Raw genomic sequence first — 14,650 nt, 5'->3', positions numbered from 1 at the left:
CGGACAATTCCCTGTCATACGACAGAATCAAATTGGCACTGCTCCAGCGTTTTTGCTTCACGGCTGATGGCTACCATGAGAAGTTTCGGAAAAGCAAGCCTGAAGACGGCGAAACTGAAAGACAGTAAGCCATAAGACTCCAAAGTTTCTTTGATAGGTGGGTAGAAATGTCTCAGACAGAGAACTTCGATTCTGTCCGTGACTTGATTGTGGCCGAGCAATTTATGGCTAACTGCAGCAGGCAGCTGGCGCTCTTATCACGGGAGATCTGCAAGACTCTGGAAGCCATGGCAGAGGCAGCTGATATAAGTATATATATCGAAGCAAAGAGAATAAAGAACTTTTTAATAGTTCAGGATAAAAGTGAGGACACAACTGTAAAGGCTGAATTACTTTTAAGCCCAAGGGTAGAGACACAATGTTTTGTTGCTGGCCGCAAGGGTCACTATGCCATCGTATAATGGCGACTGCATACACCTGACAATAGTCCTGCCAGAGAAGTATGGAGATCTGATATGTATCTCCGCATTAGGTACTATGGTGATGCTACCATCAGCCAACCACAACGTCGTGGTAGTGCCATTCAGTGCTTCATCAAGTACTAATGACCGGCGTACTACCAACGTGTTGCTTCCGGTGTCCCTTAGGACTCGAACAATTTGTGCATTCACCTCACCTGGTAATACTGGCATGGGACGTTTCTCACATTGCGCTTGTGTCTTCATCATACTCGTAACATTGTCATCTTGGTCCGAGTCGTTGCCATTAATCATCGATTGTTGTGGTGGAATCTCCTCTTTGGGTAGCATCAAACAAGATGTAGTTGACTTTCAAGTGCTATTCATTTTCTGACAGCTCATAAAATCATGCCCTCATTTACGGCAGTTGGTGCGATATACTTGTTTCGGCTTACTTCGACAGTCAGAAGCTTTGTGCCGCAGAGATTGTCAACATACTTCCATTATACGGTATACATCTTACGTATAATCATTGAGATGTATCATGGAGACAATGAATGACACATTGCGCGTGGGTACTTACGCGAGCTTTATCTTTTTGGACTATGAATCCCGGTGTTGGAAGCTGCTTCAACTTGTGCCTCCGGTGGGTCAGGTCCAGGCCCGTTCTTCCAGAAGGCTGAAAAATAAAGCCGGGTATTCAAGGTAAAGTTATGTCATGTATGTCATGAAATTCCTTGTTTCAGTCAGGTGTGACACATACCCATATACCACAAGCTACGCTCTGCGGGTACGCGTCTCAAAGTTTGTATCTACTTAGGAGCAGTGACAACAGACATTCGTATTTAACGCGAGAACATTTAAACATCCGGCGTTATCAGCTTTGACCTGACGACTGCAAAAAATAACAATCTCAATCCCAGCAGGAATCGAACCCAACAATTTCATGTGGCAATAACGTATCGTACCACGGAACCCCGCAAAGTCTTGAATCTTCTTTGGAAAAGGTACTGTGCAGACATCAAGTCGGTGCAAAACGAGTATGGTTACAGTGCAAGCTATCTAAATTTACAACACGGAGATAAACATCGCATATGTCCTCCTACTATACAAACACACATTTGACGGGTTAACATCAATGTGGCTTCAGTGTCAGCTCTGCTATTACAAAAGTCTCATGAACAGTATACGGCACTCATATTGCTTGGCAAGATATTGCCACGTTCTATTTCCCAAGTTTTGTTATCGACCCAAAACACCACACCATTCTCAGCGCAAACCGCGCCTGCAGTTTTCGAGAAGGTTCCGGACTGTAGTAGATCATTTCGATAAGATCACGCCCACTGTGCGAACGGTACAGATTGTTCTGGAACCTACGCCGCCGCCAGCGATAACGCTAGAACATGTGACGGCAAGAGTATAAACGCCGACGCGCTTCGCCGCTTGTCAGTTGTTGATCGAAGGCCGACGCTCCGTTCACCGCTATCAGTCCGAGACTGCTATCTGTGCGAGACTGCTGCTGTAATTGGAATTTCCGTTTACCGGGCACACGTTCGCCCAAATAAACAGTTAAATCCCAACACGAAATCTCCTGTCTTCGGCCACGTCACGACCCCGTGACATCTGGTGGAGGTGCTGCTTCGTTCATGTACCGGACGCCCCCGTCAAGCCGTGAACCCAGCCCACGTCGCGGAGAAGACACCGACGCCAACCAGGAGCAGCGAACAAGCCGCCGACAGCAAGGGCTACCACCAGAGTACGGGATTCTAGAAGACAAGGCGCGGAAGACCAAGGCCATGACCACGACTGCAGCGACAATGACAACCGCCGCATCCCAGCCCACGATGGTCATGCATCAACCCAGGGAACCACCAATTTTCCATGGGTCATTGTTCGAAGACCCGGAGTCCTGGCTAGAAACATACGACCGTGTGGCCGCCCTCAACCACTGGGACAACGAAGAAAAGCTCCGTCGTGTGTACTTCTACCTGGAAGACACCGCAAGGACCTGGCTAGAGAATCGTGAGTCCACGCTACGAACGTGGGATGTCTTCTGCGGCGCATTTCTGCAAACGTTCGCGAGCGTCGCTCGCAAAGAAAGGGCCGCTGCTCAACTAGAGACCCGGGTTCAGCTACCAAATGAGAAGGTTGGAATTTTCACAGAGGAGATGACCCGCCTATTTCGTCACGCTGACCCAGACATGCCTGAGGAGAAGAAAGTTCGTTTCCTCATGCGAGGGGTCAAACAGGAGCTTTTCGCGGGACTAATGAGGAATCCACCGAGCACCGTCCAAGAATTTGTATCCGAGGCGACCACCATCGAAAAAACCCTTGACATGCGCACCAGACAGTATAATCGTCGCCTGACTCCAGAATGCGCTGCTGCTCAAACCAGTGACTCCGAAAACCTGCGTGAAACGATCGGAGCGATCGTGCGGGAAGAGCTGCGCAAACTGTTGCCTTCGGCGCACCCTCAAGTGGATTCGATCGCCGACATTGTGCGAGGAGAAGTTCGGCAATCACTTCGAATTCCCCAAACACCGCTGCCCGAGCCAGAAACTATGAGCTACGCCGCTGCAGTACGCCACAACGCTCCTCCCCGTCCACGCCAAAACGCCGTCCTGTCGCACTTCCGTCGCCGGACACCACCGCCGCCACCACCCCCACCGACGACCTACCGTTCACCAGCGGGCCAGCGCAGTGCGCCGAGGAAAACCGACGTTTGGCGCACCCCTGACCACCACCCATTGTGCTACCACTGGGGCGAGGCCGGGCACACTTACTGCCGTTGCCAGTACCGACAGATGGGACTGCGTGGCTTCGCCGTCGATGCACCACGTCCGCAGCCAGGGGAACGGCCACGTGACATCGCCAACTACCTGACAGGAACTCAATGGACACCCCGAAGTCCTTCCCGTTCGCCGTCGCCCAGCCGCCGCATGTCACCGCACCCCCGGCAGTACTCCGGCCCAACGCGGGGCCGGTCTCCTAGCCCGTATCCGGGAAACTAAGGGCAGCAACCGGTGGAGGTGCGGTTGCTGTGCGACGAACTACCGAAGATCCTCCGACGACGACGACGCCGCGACGGAGCTTTCCGAACACAATGCCAACCAGGCAAAGCCCTGACGGCAAAAGCTCACTTACCGGAGGTGGCCTGACGACGCAACATGGAAGCAGCGGATCAAGCCGACGCAGCCGTGACCCGACGCCACGCCCTAACTGTAATGCGAGACGGCGAACTAGCGACATCGACGTTCTTATTGACGGCCACAGTGTGACCGCTCTCGTCGATACTGGAGCCGACTATTCTGTCATCACTGGGTCGTTCGCCGCGAAGTTAAAGAAAGTTAAGACAGCTTGGAAAGGCCCTGAAATCCGCACAGCCGGAGGTCATCTTGTAACGCCTGCAGGAATCTGCACAGCGAGAGTCACCATTAACGGCCGTATTTATCCTACAGACTTCGTAGTCCTGCAGCGTTGCTCGAGAGATGTCATCCTTGGCATGGACTTCTTATGCCTCCATGGTGCTGTCATCAACCTAAAAACAAAGTCGATAGCGTTATCCACAGAAAAAGCACTACCACCGCGCACGCTGTCAGGACACCATGCCATGAATGTGCTGGAAGAACAAGTCACCATTCCGCCTCGCTCAAGCGTCATTATTTCAGTCGGCGCTCCTAAATCACCTGACTTGGAAGGCGTCGTTGAAGGCAGTCCGCATCTGTTGGTCACCCGAAATATTTGCGTCGCAAGAGGAATAGCAGAGCTGCAGGGAGGCAAAGCAACGGTTATGCTCATGAATTTCAGCAATGAGTACAAACATGTGAACAAAGGAACAACGGTCGCATACATTGAAGAAATTGTCGAAGCCACCAGTGCTTTCGCCCTCGCCGATTCTGCGGAACTTGCTCAGAGGAACCAAGCCCCTCCCATAGCTTTCGACGTCAATCCCAGACTACCGAACGATAAGCAAGAACAGCTCAAGGCCCTGCTCCTGCAATACGAAGATTGCTTTTCGTCGTCATCGAAAATTCGGCAGAATCCAATCACGAAACATTGCATCATAACTGAAGAAAATGCCAGACCACTCCGTCAGAGTCCGTACAGGGTTTCGACGCGAGAACGTGAGGCCATGAAGAGACAAGTTGATGAAATGCTGCGGGATGACATTATCCAGCCGTCCAAGAGCCCATGGGCATCCCTCATGGTGTTAGTGAAGAAAAAGGATGGGACCCTACGTTTCTGCGTCGATTATCGCCGCCTGAACAAAATCACAAGAAAGGACGTGTATCCTCTCCCACGAATAGACGACGAACTTGATCGGCTCCATAACGCCAAGTACTTTTCGTCAATGGACCTCAAGACTGGCTATTGGCAAATCGAAGTCAACGAAAGAGACCGAGAGAAGACGGCATTTATAACACCGGACGGCCTCTTCGAGTTTAAGGTGATGCCCTTCGGCCTTTGCTCAGCGCCTGCAACATTTCAACGCGTTATGGATACAGTACTGGCAGGATTGAAGTGGCAAACTTGCCTTCTGTACTTGGACGACGTCGTCGTGTTTTCTTCGAGTTTCGACGAGCATCTTCGGCGCCTTGAAGCTGTACTTCAAGCCATCAAGACGTTCGGACTCACACTGAAGCCAGAAAAGTGCAGATTTGCGTATGAGGAGCTCTTGTTTCTGGGACACGTTATCAGCAAGTCTGGAGTTCGTCCCGATCCACGGAAAACAGCCGCCATCGCCGACTTCCCGCCGCCCACTGACAAGAAGGCCGTGCGCCGATTTCTGGGCCTGTGCGCCTATTATAGGCGGTTCGTGAAAAACTTCGCCCGCATCGCCGATCCTCTCACTAACCTTACCAAGGCCGACGTGGAGTTCAAGTGGGAAACGCCACAGGAACACGCTTTCCAGGAGCTTAAACATCGCCTCCAGACGCCTCCGTTACTTGCCCATTTCGACGAATTCGCCGAGACAGAAATACATACTGACGCAAGCAGCGTAGGTCTTGGCGCCGTTCTTGTGCAGAGGGCTGACGGACTTGAAAGGGTTATTAGTTACGCCAGCCGATCGCTATCCAAAGTAGAAGCAAATTATTCCACAACAGAAAAGGAGTGCCTCGCCATCATCTGGGCTACGTCGAAATTTCGCCCCTACCTCTACGGCAGGCCCTTCAAAGTTGTGAGCGACCACCACGCCTTGTGTTGGCTAGCCACCTTGAAGGACCCTTCAGGTCGCCTCGCACGATGGAGCCTGAGACTTCAAGAGTATGACATTACTGTCATTTACAAGTCCGGCAAAAAACACTCTGACGCCGACTGTCTCTCTCGTGCGCCTGTCGACCAACCGCTACCCGACGACCCGGATGACGAGTACTTCTTGGGAACGATAACTACCGACGACTTCGCTGAACGACAGCGGGCCGACCTGGAGCTTAAGGCCCTAATAGAATACCTCGAAGGCAGGACCGCCGAAGTCCCGAAGGTATTCAAGCGCACACTTGCGTCGTTCTTTCTACGAAGCGGTCTTGTACAAAAGAAAAACTTTTCACCGCTTCGAGCTAAGTACCTCCTTGTGGTGCCTTCAGCTCTGCGACCAGAACTCCTGCAGGCCCTGCACGACGATCCGACGGCAGGGCACCTCGGTGTTTCTCGCACGCTCGCGAGGATACAAGAAAGGTACTACTGGCCACGTCTTACCACGTCACTCGTTATGTGAGGACATGCCGGGACTGTCAGCGACGCAATACACCGCCGACAAGGCCAGCGGGACTTCTGCAGCCGATTGATCCACCTTGCCGACCTTTCCAGCAGATTGGTATGGGCCTACTGGGGCCGTTCCCGACGTCGACTTTCGGAAACAAGTGGATCGTGGTAGCTACCGACTACCTCACCCCGCTACGCCGAGACAAAAGCCCTGCCAAAAGGCAGTGCATCCGAGGTAGCTAAGTTCTTCGTCGAAAATATCGTCCTACGTCACGGCGCCCCGGAGGTCCTTATCACCGACAGAGGAACGGCATTCACTGCCGACTTAACTCAAGCGATCTTGGCAGACAGCCAAACAAACCACCGCCGGACGACAGCGTACCACCCACAGACCAACGGCCTCACCGAGCGGCTTAACAAGACGATCGCCGACATGCTGTCAATGTACGTCGATGTCGAACACAAGACGTGGGACGCCATTCTTCCGTATGTGACCTTCGCATACAACACCGTGGTGCAGGAGACGACGCAGATATCTCCATACAAATTGGTCTACGGAAGGAGCCCGGCAACGACGCTCGATGCCATGTTACCCAACGTCACCGACGAAGAAAACCTCGATGTGAGCGAGTACCTTCAACGCGCCGAAGAAGCCCGACAACTTGCGCGTCTCCATATCAAGAATCAACAGATGACCGACAGCCACCGTTACAACCTTCGACGACGCTTCGTGGAATACCAGCCCGGTGAACGTGTTTGGGTGTGGACGCCGATACGCCGACGTGGACTAAGTGAAAAGCTTCTGCGACGGTACTTCGGACCGTACAGGGTGGTTTGACGTCTCGGCCCACTTGATTACGAGGTTGTCCCCAACGGCATCACGAACTCTCAACGACGCCGATCGCGACCTGAAGTCGTACATGTCGCGCGCCTCAAGCCGTTTCATGCGCGTTAACAAACTGAAACAGTGTTTTTTTTGTATTATAGTTGTATCGTAATTTATTCATTGTACTTTCTAGCATTATTATTTTACCTTCATCTTTCGTTAAAGCATCGGGACGATGCCTTTTTTTCAGAGGGGGGCAATGCCACGTTCCATTTCCCAAGTTTTTGTTATCGTCCCAAAACACCACACCATTCTCAGCGCAAACCGCGCCTGCAGTTTTGGAGAAGGTTCCGGACTGTAGTAGATCATTTCGATAAGATCACGCCCACTGTGCGAACGGTACAGATTGTTCTGGAACCTACGCCGCCGCCAGCGATAACGCTAGAACATTCGACGGCAAGAGTATAAATGCCGACGCGCTTCGCCGCTTGTCAGTTGTTGATCGAAGGCCGACGCTCCGTTCACCGCTATCAGTCCGAGACTGCTATCTGTGCGAGACTGCTGCTGTAATTGGACTTTCCGTTTACCGGGCACAGGTTCGCCCAAATAAACAGTTAAATCCCAACACGAAGTCTCCTGTCTTCGGCCACGTCACGACCCCGTGACAATATAAATGAGCATTGTTGGGCATCGATGGAATGTGCTGTTGATTGATATTCACATCATCCCATCCCAGTGCGCACTTTGTTTCCGTAATATTTATGTCAATGCCATAACGTGAGTGCTGAGGTTGCGTCAAATACTAAATTTCCCATTAAACACCAGTGTAGTCAACCACTACTAGAGATTGACAAGATTTCGTCGATGCTACCCGTAAATCCTGTGCGAAAGAACATACTCACTGACAGCTTCGCAATAAATTGATTCCCACAGCTTATGAAATATTAACGCGAAATAGTTATAAGTGCCACAGTTCACTTGGACTTCAGTCACGTATTTCCGTCTCGGAAACAATGTTAAAAAGGTGCACGTAACCACATGTAGAAAAAAAGTTTTGTCAACGGGAATCGAATTGATAACACCTCAATCCGTCGCCACAAGTGCTGAGCATACTATCTGCAGTGCAACGGCCAAGATAGCTACTGCACAAAGGTGCCTTAGATATCTTATACACAAGAGGACAACGGCAGGGTATTGTCATTTCCTTGGAGCGGTAAAGTAGCTCATCATTACTGCGGCCTCAGCGATTAGCACCTGTAACGCGTACTGCCACGCATACTGCCACGCGTCTGTCTCATTTGCGCTTTTCGATACAAGTGCAATTTTGTCACTGCATTAACGCGCCACGAGGTGGCGGCCTCAGCCTAAGGGTCCGTCTCGTTCATGGTGCGCATCGAAACCAAAAATAACTCTGTGGCACGCACCTGCATCACGGGGCGAGGCACATTGTGTACACTCTTCGTATTTGTATTAACAACATTTGTTAAAGGGTCTCAAGGCAACCGCATGAATATGCCAACACAAACGGTGTAAGCAAGTTTTTCTTTCGAAGAAAAAAGTTGGGTGATTATAACCGTAAACTATACCTCATTGCTTCCTTTTGAAATGTTCCTTAGCTGTATATAATTGGTCAAAACATTCTGGGTCATGCACACAGCACCAGCTTGTTATGTGAGGCAACAAAAGACGCGAAAATGATCTATCACATAGTGACCACTTATCCACGACCACGTAAAAAATAGAAAAATTAACTATTTTGAATGCAGCATATTGTTTGTCTTTGATTCTTCAGCATTTAAAATTTTCTGCATGCCATAACACCTTTCGCTTGTTATACGACGTAACGAATCTGTAAAATGTGGTGTTTATTACAGTCTATGCAGAATAAACATTGAATTCACATGCTGAATGATACCTAACACTTTTTGGAATAGCCCGAGGGCATCTCCTTCTAAATGTAATTCAAGTAGGCCAGCCGCCGCTAAATTAGCTGCAGATATATGTATAGAAGCTGGCCAAATAGGTTGATATGAATATAATAAAATATGTTCACTTGCAACATTAGGGCATTTAGAAGTTTGTGCACGTGTATATCTCTGGGAGCTCATCCTTGCAGAGAAAGACAGGAAGAGAGAGAACTAAGCAGCATTGCACTTTTGTGCTTCTTTGCTGTACATGTAGTATTTTGATTTGAAAAAGACAACTTAAGTTTAATAAAAATTCGCTAGGCCAAATCCTAATTAAGCTTCATTAGTGCTAAAACCATGGTGTTTCACCTGCTCCTTGGTCTGGTGGGTCAAGTTTCGGGGCAAGCTCAAAAGCTAAGCTTGCCGCTGTGCTCGATTAATATGTGGGGTTTAACATCCCAAAACCACCATATGATTATGAGAGACGCCGTAGTGGAGGGCTCCGAAGATTTAGACCACCTCGGGTTCTTTAATGGACACCTAAATCTGAAGACACGGGCCTACAACATTTCCGCCTCCATCGGAAATGCAGCTGCCGCAGCCGGGATTCAATCTCCCGACCTGCGGGTCAGCAGCCGAGTACCTTAGCCACTAGAACACCACGGCGGGGCACCTGCTGCGCTCGAGTTGACTGCTTTATTTATCGCCGCTTTTCAATCTGCCGTCATCGCTTCAAGTTACCATAAGCAAGGCCGGTCATGTTTATCGAATACTAAAGTGGAAAGATTTCTTTTGTTTTTTGGCACTTCTAAAAAACACTAAATCATTAAAAAATTTGTCGCAATCATCTGCTCACAGCAGATTCAACAGAGCAGCTTTGATGAAAGAAAATGATTTTTCTGAAGCAGCAAACGCTTTGACCAGTCCACAAAAAGTTTACTCGTTCCAATCCGTAGCTTCGTCGGTGAGTCAAAGCAAAATAAAAGCATGAACAAGAGATGTAATGCTATAGGGCCCCTGTTCAGCACTAACCTGATCTGTAATGCTAAAAAACAAGGCACACCGCAAAGCCTACAAGAAAAATCAGCACAGAAGAAATAATGGAAAATTATATCGTAACATTCCATCGCAATAATATATTTGTGTGATTACTGTGGTGAAAGAAAACATCACCTTATTTGTTGGTTTCCCCAGCATGTAGCCAAGAGTGACTACTATGGAAAGTGGGGGGGCTCAGCTGCCTTAACTTTTCTCAGTGGGAGGGGTGCTTACCTTGCCCCCCTCCCCAGCTGATAGGCTTATTCTGGCCACCCTGCACTTTATAAACCACTTTTAAAGGCTATGCCATGTGAAAAAAAATAAAGGACATAACGTAATGTAGAAAAAAGAACAAAAGGATTGAAAAAGTCAGAGATAAATGAAGAAGAGAGAAATAATGGTGTTACTCAGAGCATTTAACTAGCAACTTAACCTACCCATTGCCTGAATGAATTTATGTAGGGCAGACAGAGGAGCGCTGCTGTTCATACCAAGCTAAATGGTCCAAGTGATAATAGGTTAGATCTATTAAATGCTAATCTCGGCATACCAGTCGCCCCTTCAAGAAACATTCGGTGGAGTGAGGCAAAATGGTGCTATGATGAAAAAAAGTGATCTGTTCTTCCTGGTGCATTGCCAACTTCAAATAGGTAAGTTAATGAGAAGCCGAATTTCTCATTAAATCATTAGACCGAAGAACTGTACAGCGAAAGTTTGTAAAGGTCACCTTTCATTGATGGGAAGGGCATTTTGCGGTGTTCCAAGAGTACTGCAAGTGCTCAAACTCCTTAGAATGTATGAAAGGGGTTTCATTGTGCTTGAATTTTTCTACAGTACTAAATGAAAAAAAATGAGCAGTTGTATAATAGCGGGCCATTTAAAGCCGCTGTAGTGAGCGAGTCAGCCGCTTCATTGAGAAATACTCAAGCGTGCCTGGGAACTCAAACCGAATTTTTCATATGCTACGCCTTACAAAAGTCAAAAATATCCTTAGATGAGGTGACTGCATGCAGTATGTTAATTTTTTATTTATTTATTTACAAAAGACTGCAGATTCTTACTAGAGCCCATGCAGGAGTGGAAACAAGCACTTGTATAAAAAAATCATAATAAAAGTCAGTAGTGCACACACGCATTGTACACACATTATTACTCACATACATAGGAGTGTCGCCTCTTTCAATGAGCCACCTTACACCGCATAGGTTGGCATAGGTTGGCGTTCCAATATATGCACCTAAGCATATTTCTTTGCATTTTCGCACATATAATATAAAAAAAGGCAATATTGTGCGCAGTTCTAAAACGTTTTGCACTGCTCCGCAGTCAGGGCCAAGGTGTGCTCCAGGGGCCTTCTTGTAGTCAGGAGAAGCTCTGATGGTTTTTCGTGAGATATAAGTGTGTACTTGCACACTTTTTCTCAGTAAATTTTTGTTCTGTTGCGATAAGAGTCTCCTGGTGTTCCAATAGGTGTAGATGGATACCCGTGATGTGAATAATTCCTCTATTTTTTATTTACAAAAACTGTAGGCACTACTCTGGTCCAAGCAGGAGTAGGAATATCATTAAAAACAATACCAACAATAAAGCTTAGAACTATCGACAACATAAGCAGTAAACCTCAATTAACAAGAAAAAGAAAATGAATAAATATTTTCTTTGCAGTAACAAACACACAGCATTATAAATGATAAAATAGGCACATACAATATTTCAACACATGAGACTATGCATACGAAAGTAAACGTGAGAATCAACTGCAACAAAGCTGTTCAGCATAAACAGAACTTTACATATCAAACAAAAGATTTTTTAAAAATTGAACAAATGATTCAGCTGTGTTAGCATTTACAACTTTTTCGGGTAATTTATTCCATTGTGATGTAGCATGAGAAAAAAAAGGAATACTGATGTATTTATCAAAAGGCTGCTTGATTGTTTTGTTGTAGTTTGTATGACCAGACTGCATTGGGGCTCAGTTTAAAATTTTCACATGGTATTTTGTAGTAACCGTGGTAAAGCTGATATAAAAATTTCAAGCGAGGTACAGTTCTGTGATGAGCTAGTTTTTTTCAATTTGGCCTGGTTGCGAAGAACTGACTCACTGGAAAAACGGGAGTATGTAGTGCATATAAACCTCAAGGCCAAGTTTTGCACTCTTTCTAATTTCCTGATCAAGTACTTTTGGTGCGGGCTCCAGATCAGATTCGCACATTCTTATTTTTTTCTGACGAAAGCTTTTTATTCACTTAATATTACGGTCGATGACGTACAATCTTCTTTTTGTTTAAAAAATGCAAGTTTTTTTAGCGCATTGCTGCAAACGTTTCTTATGTGTGTTTCCCAAGTTAAACTGTTTGTAATTCTAAGACCTAAATAGTTTAACTGACTGGTTTTTTTAATGTAAGCATAATTAATAGTATTAAGAAAATTGTAGGGGTTCTTCTTTGTTGCTAAATGTAATACATGCTGTCTTCGAAGTATTAAGCTTCAATTCCCATGTTTCACACCATACGCCCATTGAGTGCAACGTATCATTGAGTCGAACTTGGTCGGAATGGTCAGTCACATTAGCATACACAACACAGTCCTTCGCAAACAGTCGGGTCTTCACAGGCGAATAAACAGACAAATAAATATCATTTATATAAACTAAGAACAATAAAGAGCCAAGTACCGAATCTTACAGTACTCCCGAGTGAACATCCAATGTATCGGAAATACAATCATTAATGGCAACACTGTTTCCTTGAGGACAAATAACATTCTATTCAACTAATGATATTGTGTTCAATGCCCATACAATGTAGTTTGGTTACTAAATCAGCATGCGGAACAACATCAAACGCTTCGGAAAATTCCAAAAATACTGCATCAGTTTGACCCCTCATGTTTAGTAAACTTAAAAAGTCATCCGTTATCTCAGCTAACTGAGTTATTGTAGATAAAGCAGACATAAAACAATGTTGATGTGGATGAATTGAATTGTTATTCTTGAGATGCATCATAATTGCTTTAAATAAAATATGTTCAAGCAGTCTACAAGCTGTGGATGTCAAAGAAACTGGTCTGTAATTATTTCATTCTAAAGAGGAGCCAAATTTGTGAATAGGAACTATTCTTGCAGAGCGCCAGTCATCAGGTATCACACATGTTTTTAACAACTTTTTGTAAATTATATAGGTACTCTGCTACCCACATTGCATATGGGTTGAGAAAAACATTCGATATTTCGTCTAGACCTGGCAATTTTTTCATTTCTAAATTCCGCAAAAGATTCAGAACGCCGTTCTTGCTTAAATTTATTTCGGATATCGGGTTACGAAAGCGTGTTAGGTTGTAAGTGTGTATGCGATGCTGTCAAAGTAAAAACAGACTGAAAGAACGCGTTGAATTCATTGGCAATGATAAAGGATCGTCAATACCAATGCCAGACGTTCTGATCTATGTGATGCCACTTTTATCGTTAGATAGATATCGCCAAAACTTTCTTGGTTGTTCCAACATGAAAGAAGTCAAGGTGCAAGAAAAAAACTGGTCTCTTGCGGCACGCACTTAACTAAACTTGCAAGTTGTCTCCTATCACCACGTTTTCAAAATCGCTTTATCTTGCGTTTCAGATGTCTAATGAGATGTCAAATTCAGATGATAATTGAGATGTTCAATGAATTTCGCTATTTCATCTAGCGTCACCTCTTTCCATGAGCCATCTTACACCACATAGGTACGCGTTCCAATATATGCAACCAAGCGTATTTATTTGCATTTTTACACATATCACATTTAAAAAAGGGCAATATCCTGCGCAGTTCTAAAACATTTCACACTGTTTTATAGTCAGGGCCAAGATGTGCTCCAGGGGCCTTCTTGTTGTAAGGAGAAGCCCTGCAGCCAGCACGAGCACCTTGCGCCCCAGCGAAGTTTGGACCACGCAAGTAACCAGAGTAGCTATAAGATTGTGCGCAAAGGTCAAAAGCTATACACACTTGTAGCGGTGGAAACAACTTGAGGATGTAAACAAAAACAAATCCATGAATGGCTGTGGATGTATCAGGCTGACGCAAAACATTGTCTCCATAAAACTTCGAGGATGACAGCTGAGGTGTTGTCATCCTCGAATGCTAAGCTTGCGTCAATCAATTCAGGCGGGGTTGCAAGACAGTTTCGAGCAGCGCATGTGTTTTTTAGCGCTGATACGCACCCATGCGCGCGTGACAACGACATCATAGAAGCAACTACTGACACTAGATGCGACCCTGCGTTTGATATAACGGTGCAAGCAAAACCAAAGCTACTGGAAGCTGTCATAGAAGGCCACTTCAACACTTTAAACATGCGGCGGACATTCACAAACACTTTTTGTAAAACAATTTTTTCCTGACTCCTAGGAACAGCTTTTTATCACATATATGTCATAAATTTTTGGCTATCATTACTGCTCAACATAGTCAAATTGCGAAGCTGACACTTTAACTCCATATTCGGCTTGCAAATGTTCTTTTTATTTCAGAACTTCGTTCTTACTCTTCCAAAATCACGAGCGGCACACACATCTGTCAAGTTCGCCAGCCTAGTGCACTTTTCCAATAATACACGCACATTTGTTCACGCAAAAGTCCGTGGAAAATCACAATAATGTCGAAAAGAGCAAATTCAAATTGATTTTGAAAGTTGAGTGGCTGGACTAACTACTAGAAAGTCTTGAATACACGAGAAAC

General features: G+C 46.2%; 1 protein-coding gene across 1 annotated transcript in view; it reads right to left on the bottom strand.

Moving 5' to 3' along the window:
• LOC142775342 (adenylate kinase isoenzyme 1-like) overlaps positions 1–8,417 on the bottom strand; it is a 37,449-nt gene extending 29,032 nt beyond the window's left edge. The window contains exons 1-2 of the mRNA XM_075876702.1: positions 8,412–8,417; positions 1,042–1,137 (exon numbers count right to left, since the gene is read on the bottom strand). Of these exons, the coding sequence (XP_075732817.1) occupies positions 1,042–1,137; positions 8,412–8,417 (102 nt within the window). The remainder of the gene's footprint in view (positions 1–1,041; positions 1,138–8,411) is intronic.
• Positions 8,418–14,650: the final 6,233 nt, after the last annotated feature.

The sequence above is a fragment of the Rhipicephalus microplus genome, chromosome X (genome assembly GCF_043290135.1).
Source record: "Rhipicephalus microplus isolate Deutch F79 chromosome X, USDA_Rmic, whole genome shotgun sequence".
NCBI lineage: Eukaryota > Metazoa > Arthropoda > Arachnida > Ixodida > Ixodidae > Rhipicephalus > Rhipicephalus microplus.
This window is presented reverse-complemented; position numbering and strand designations above follow the sequence as displayed.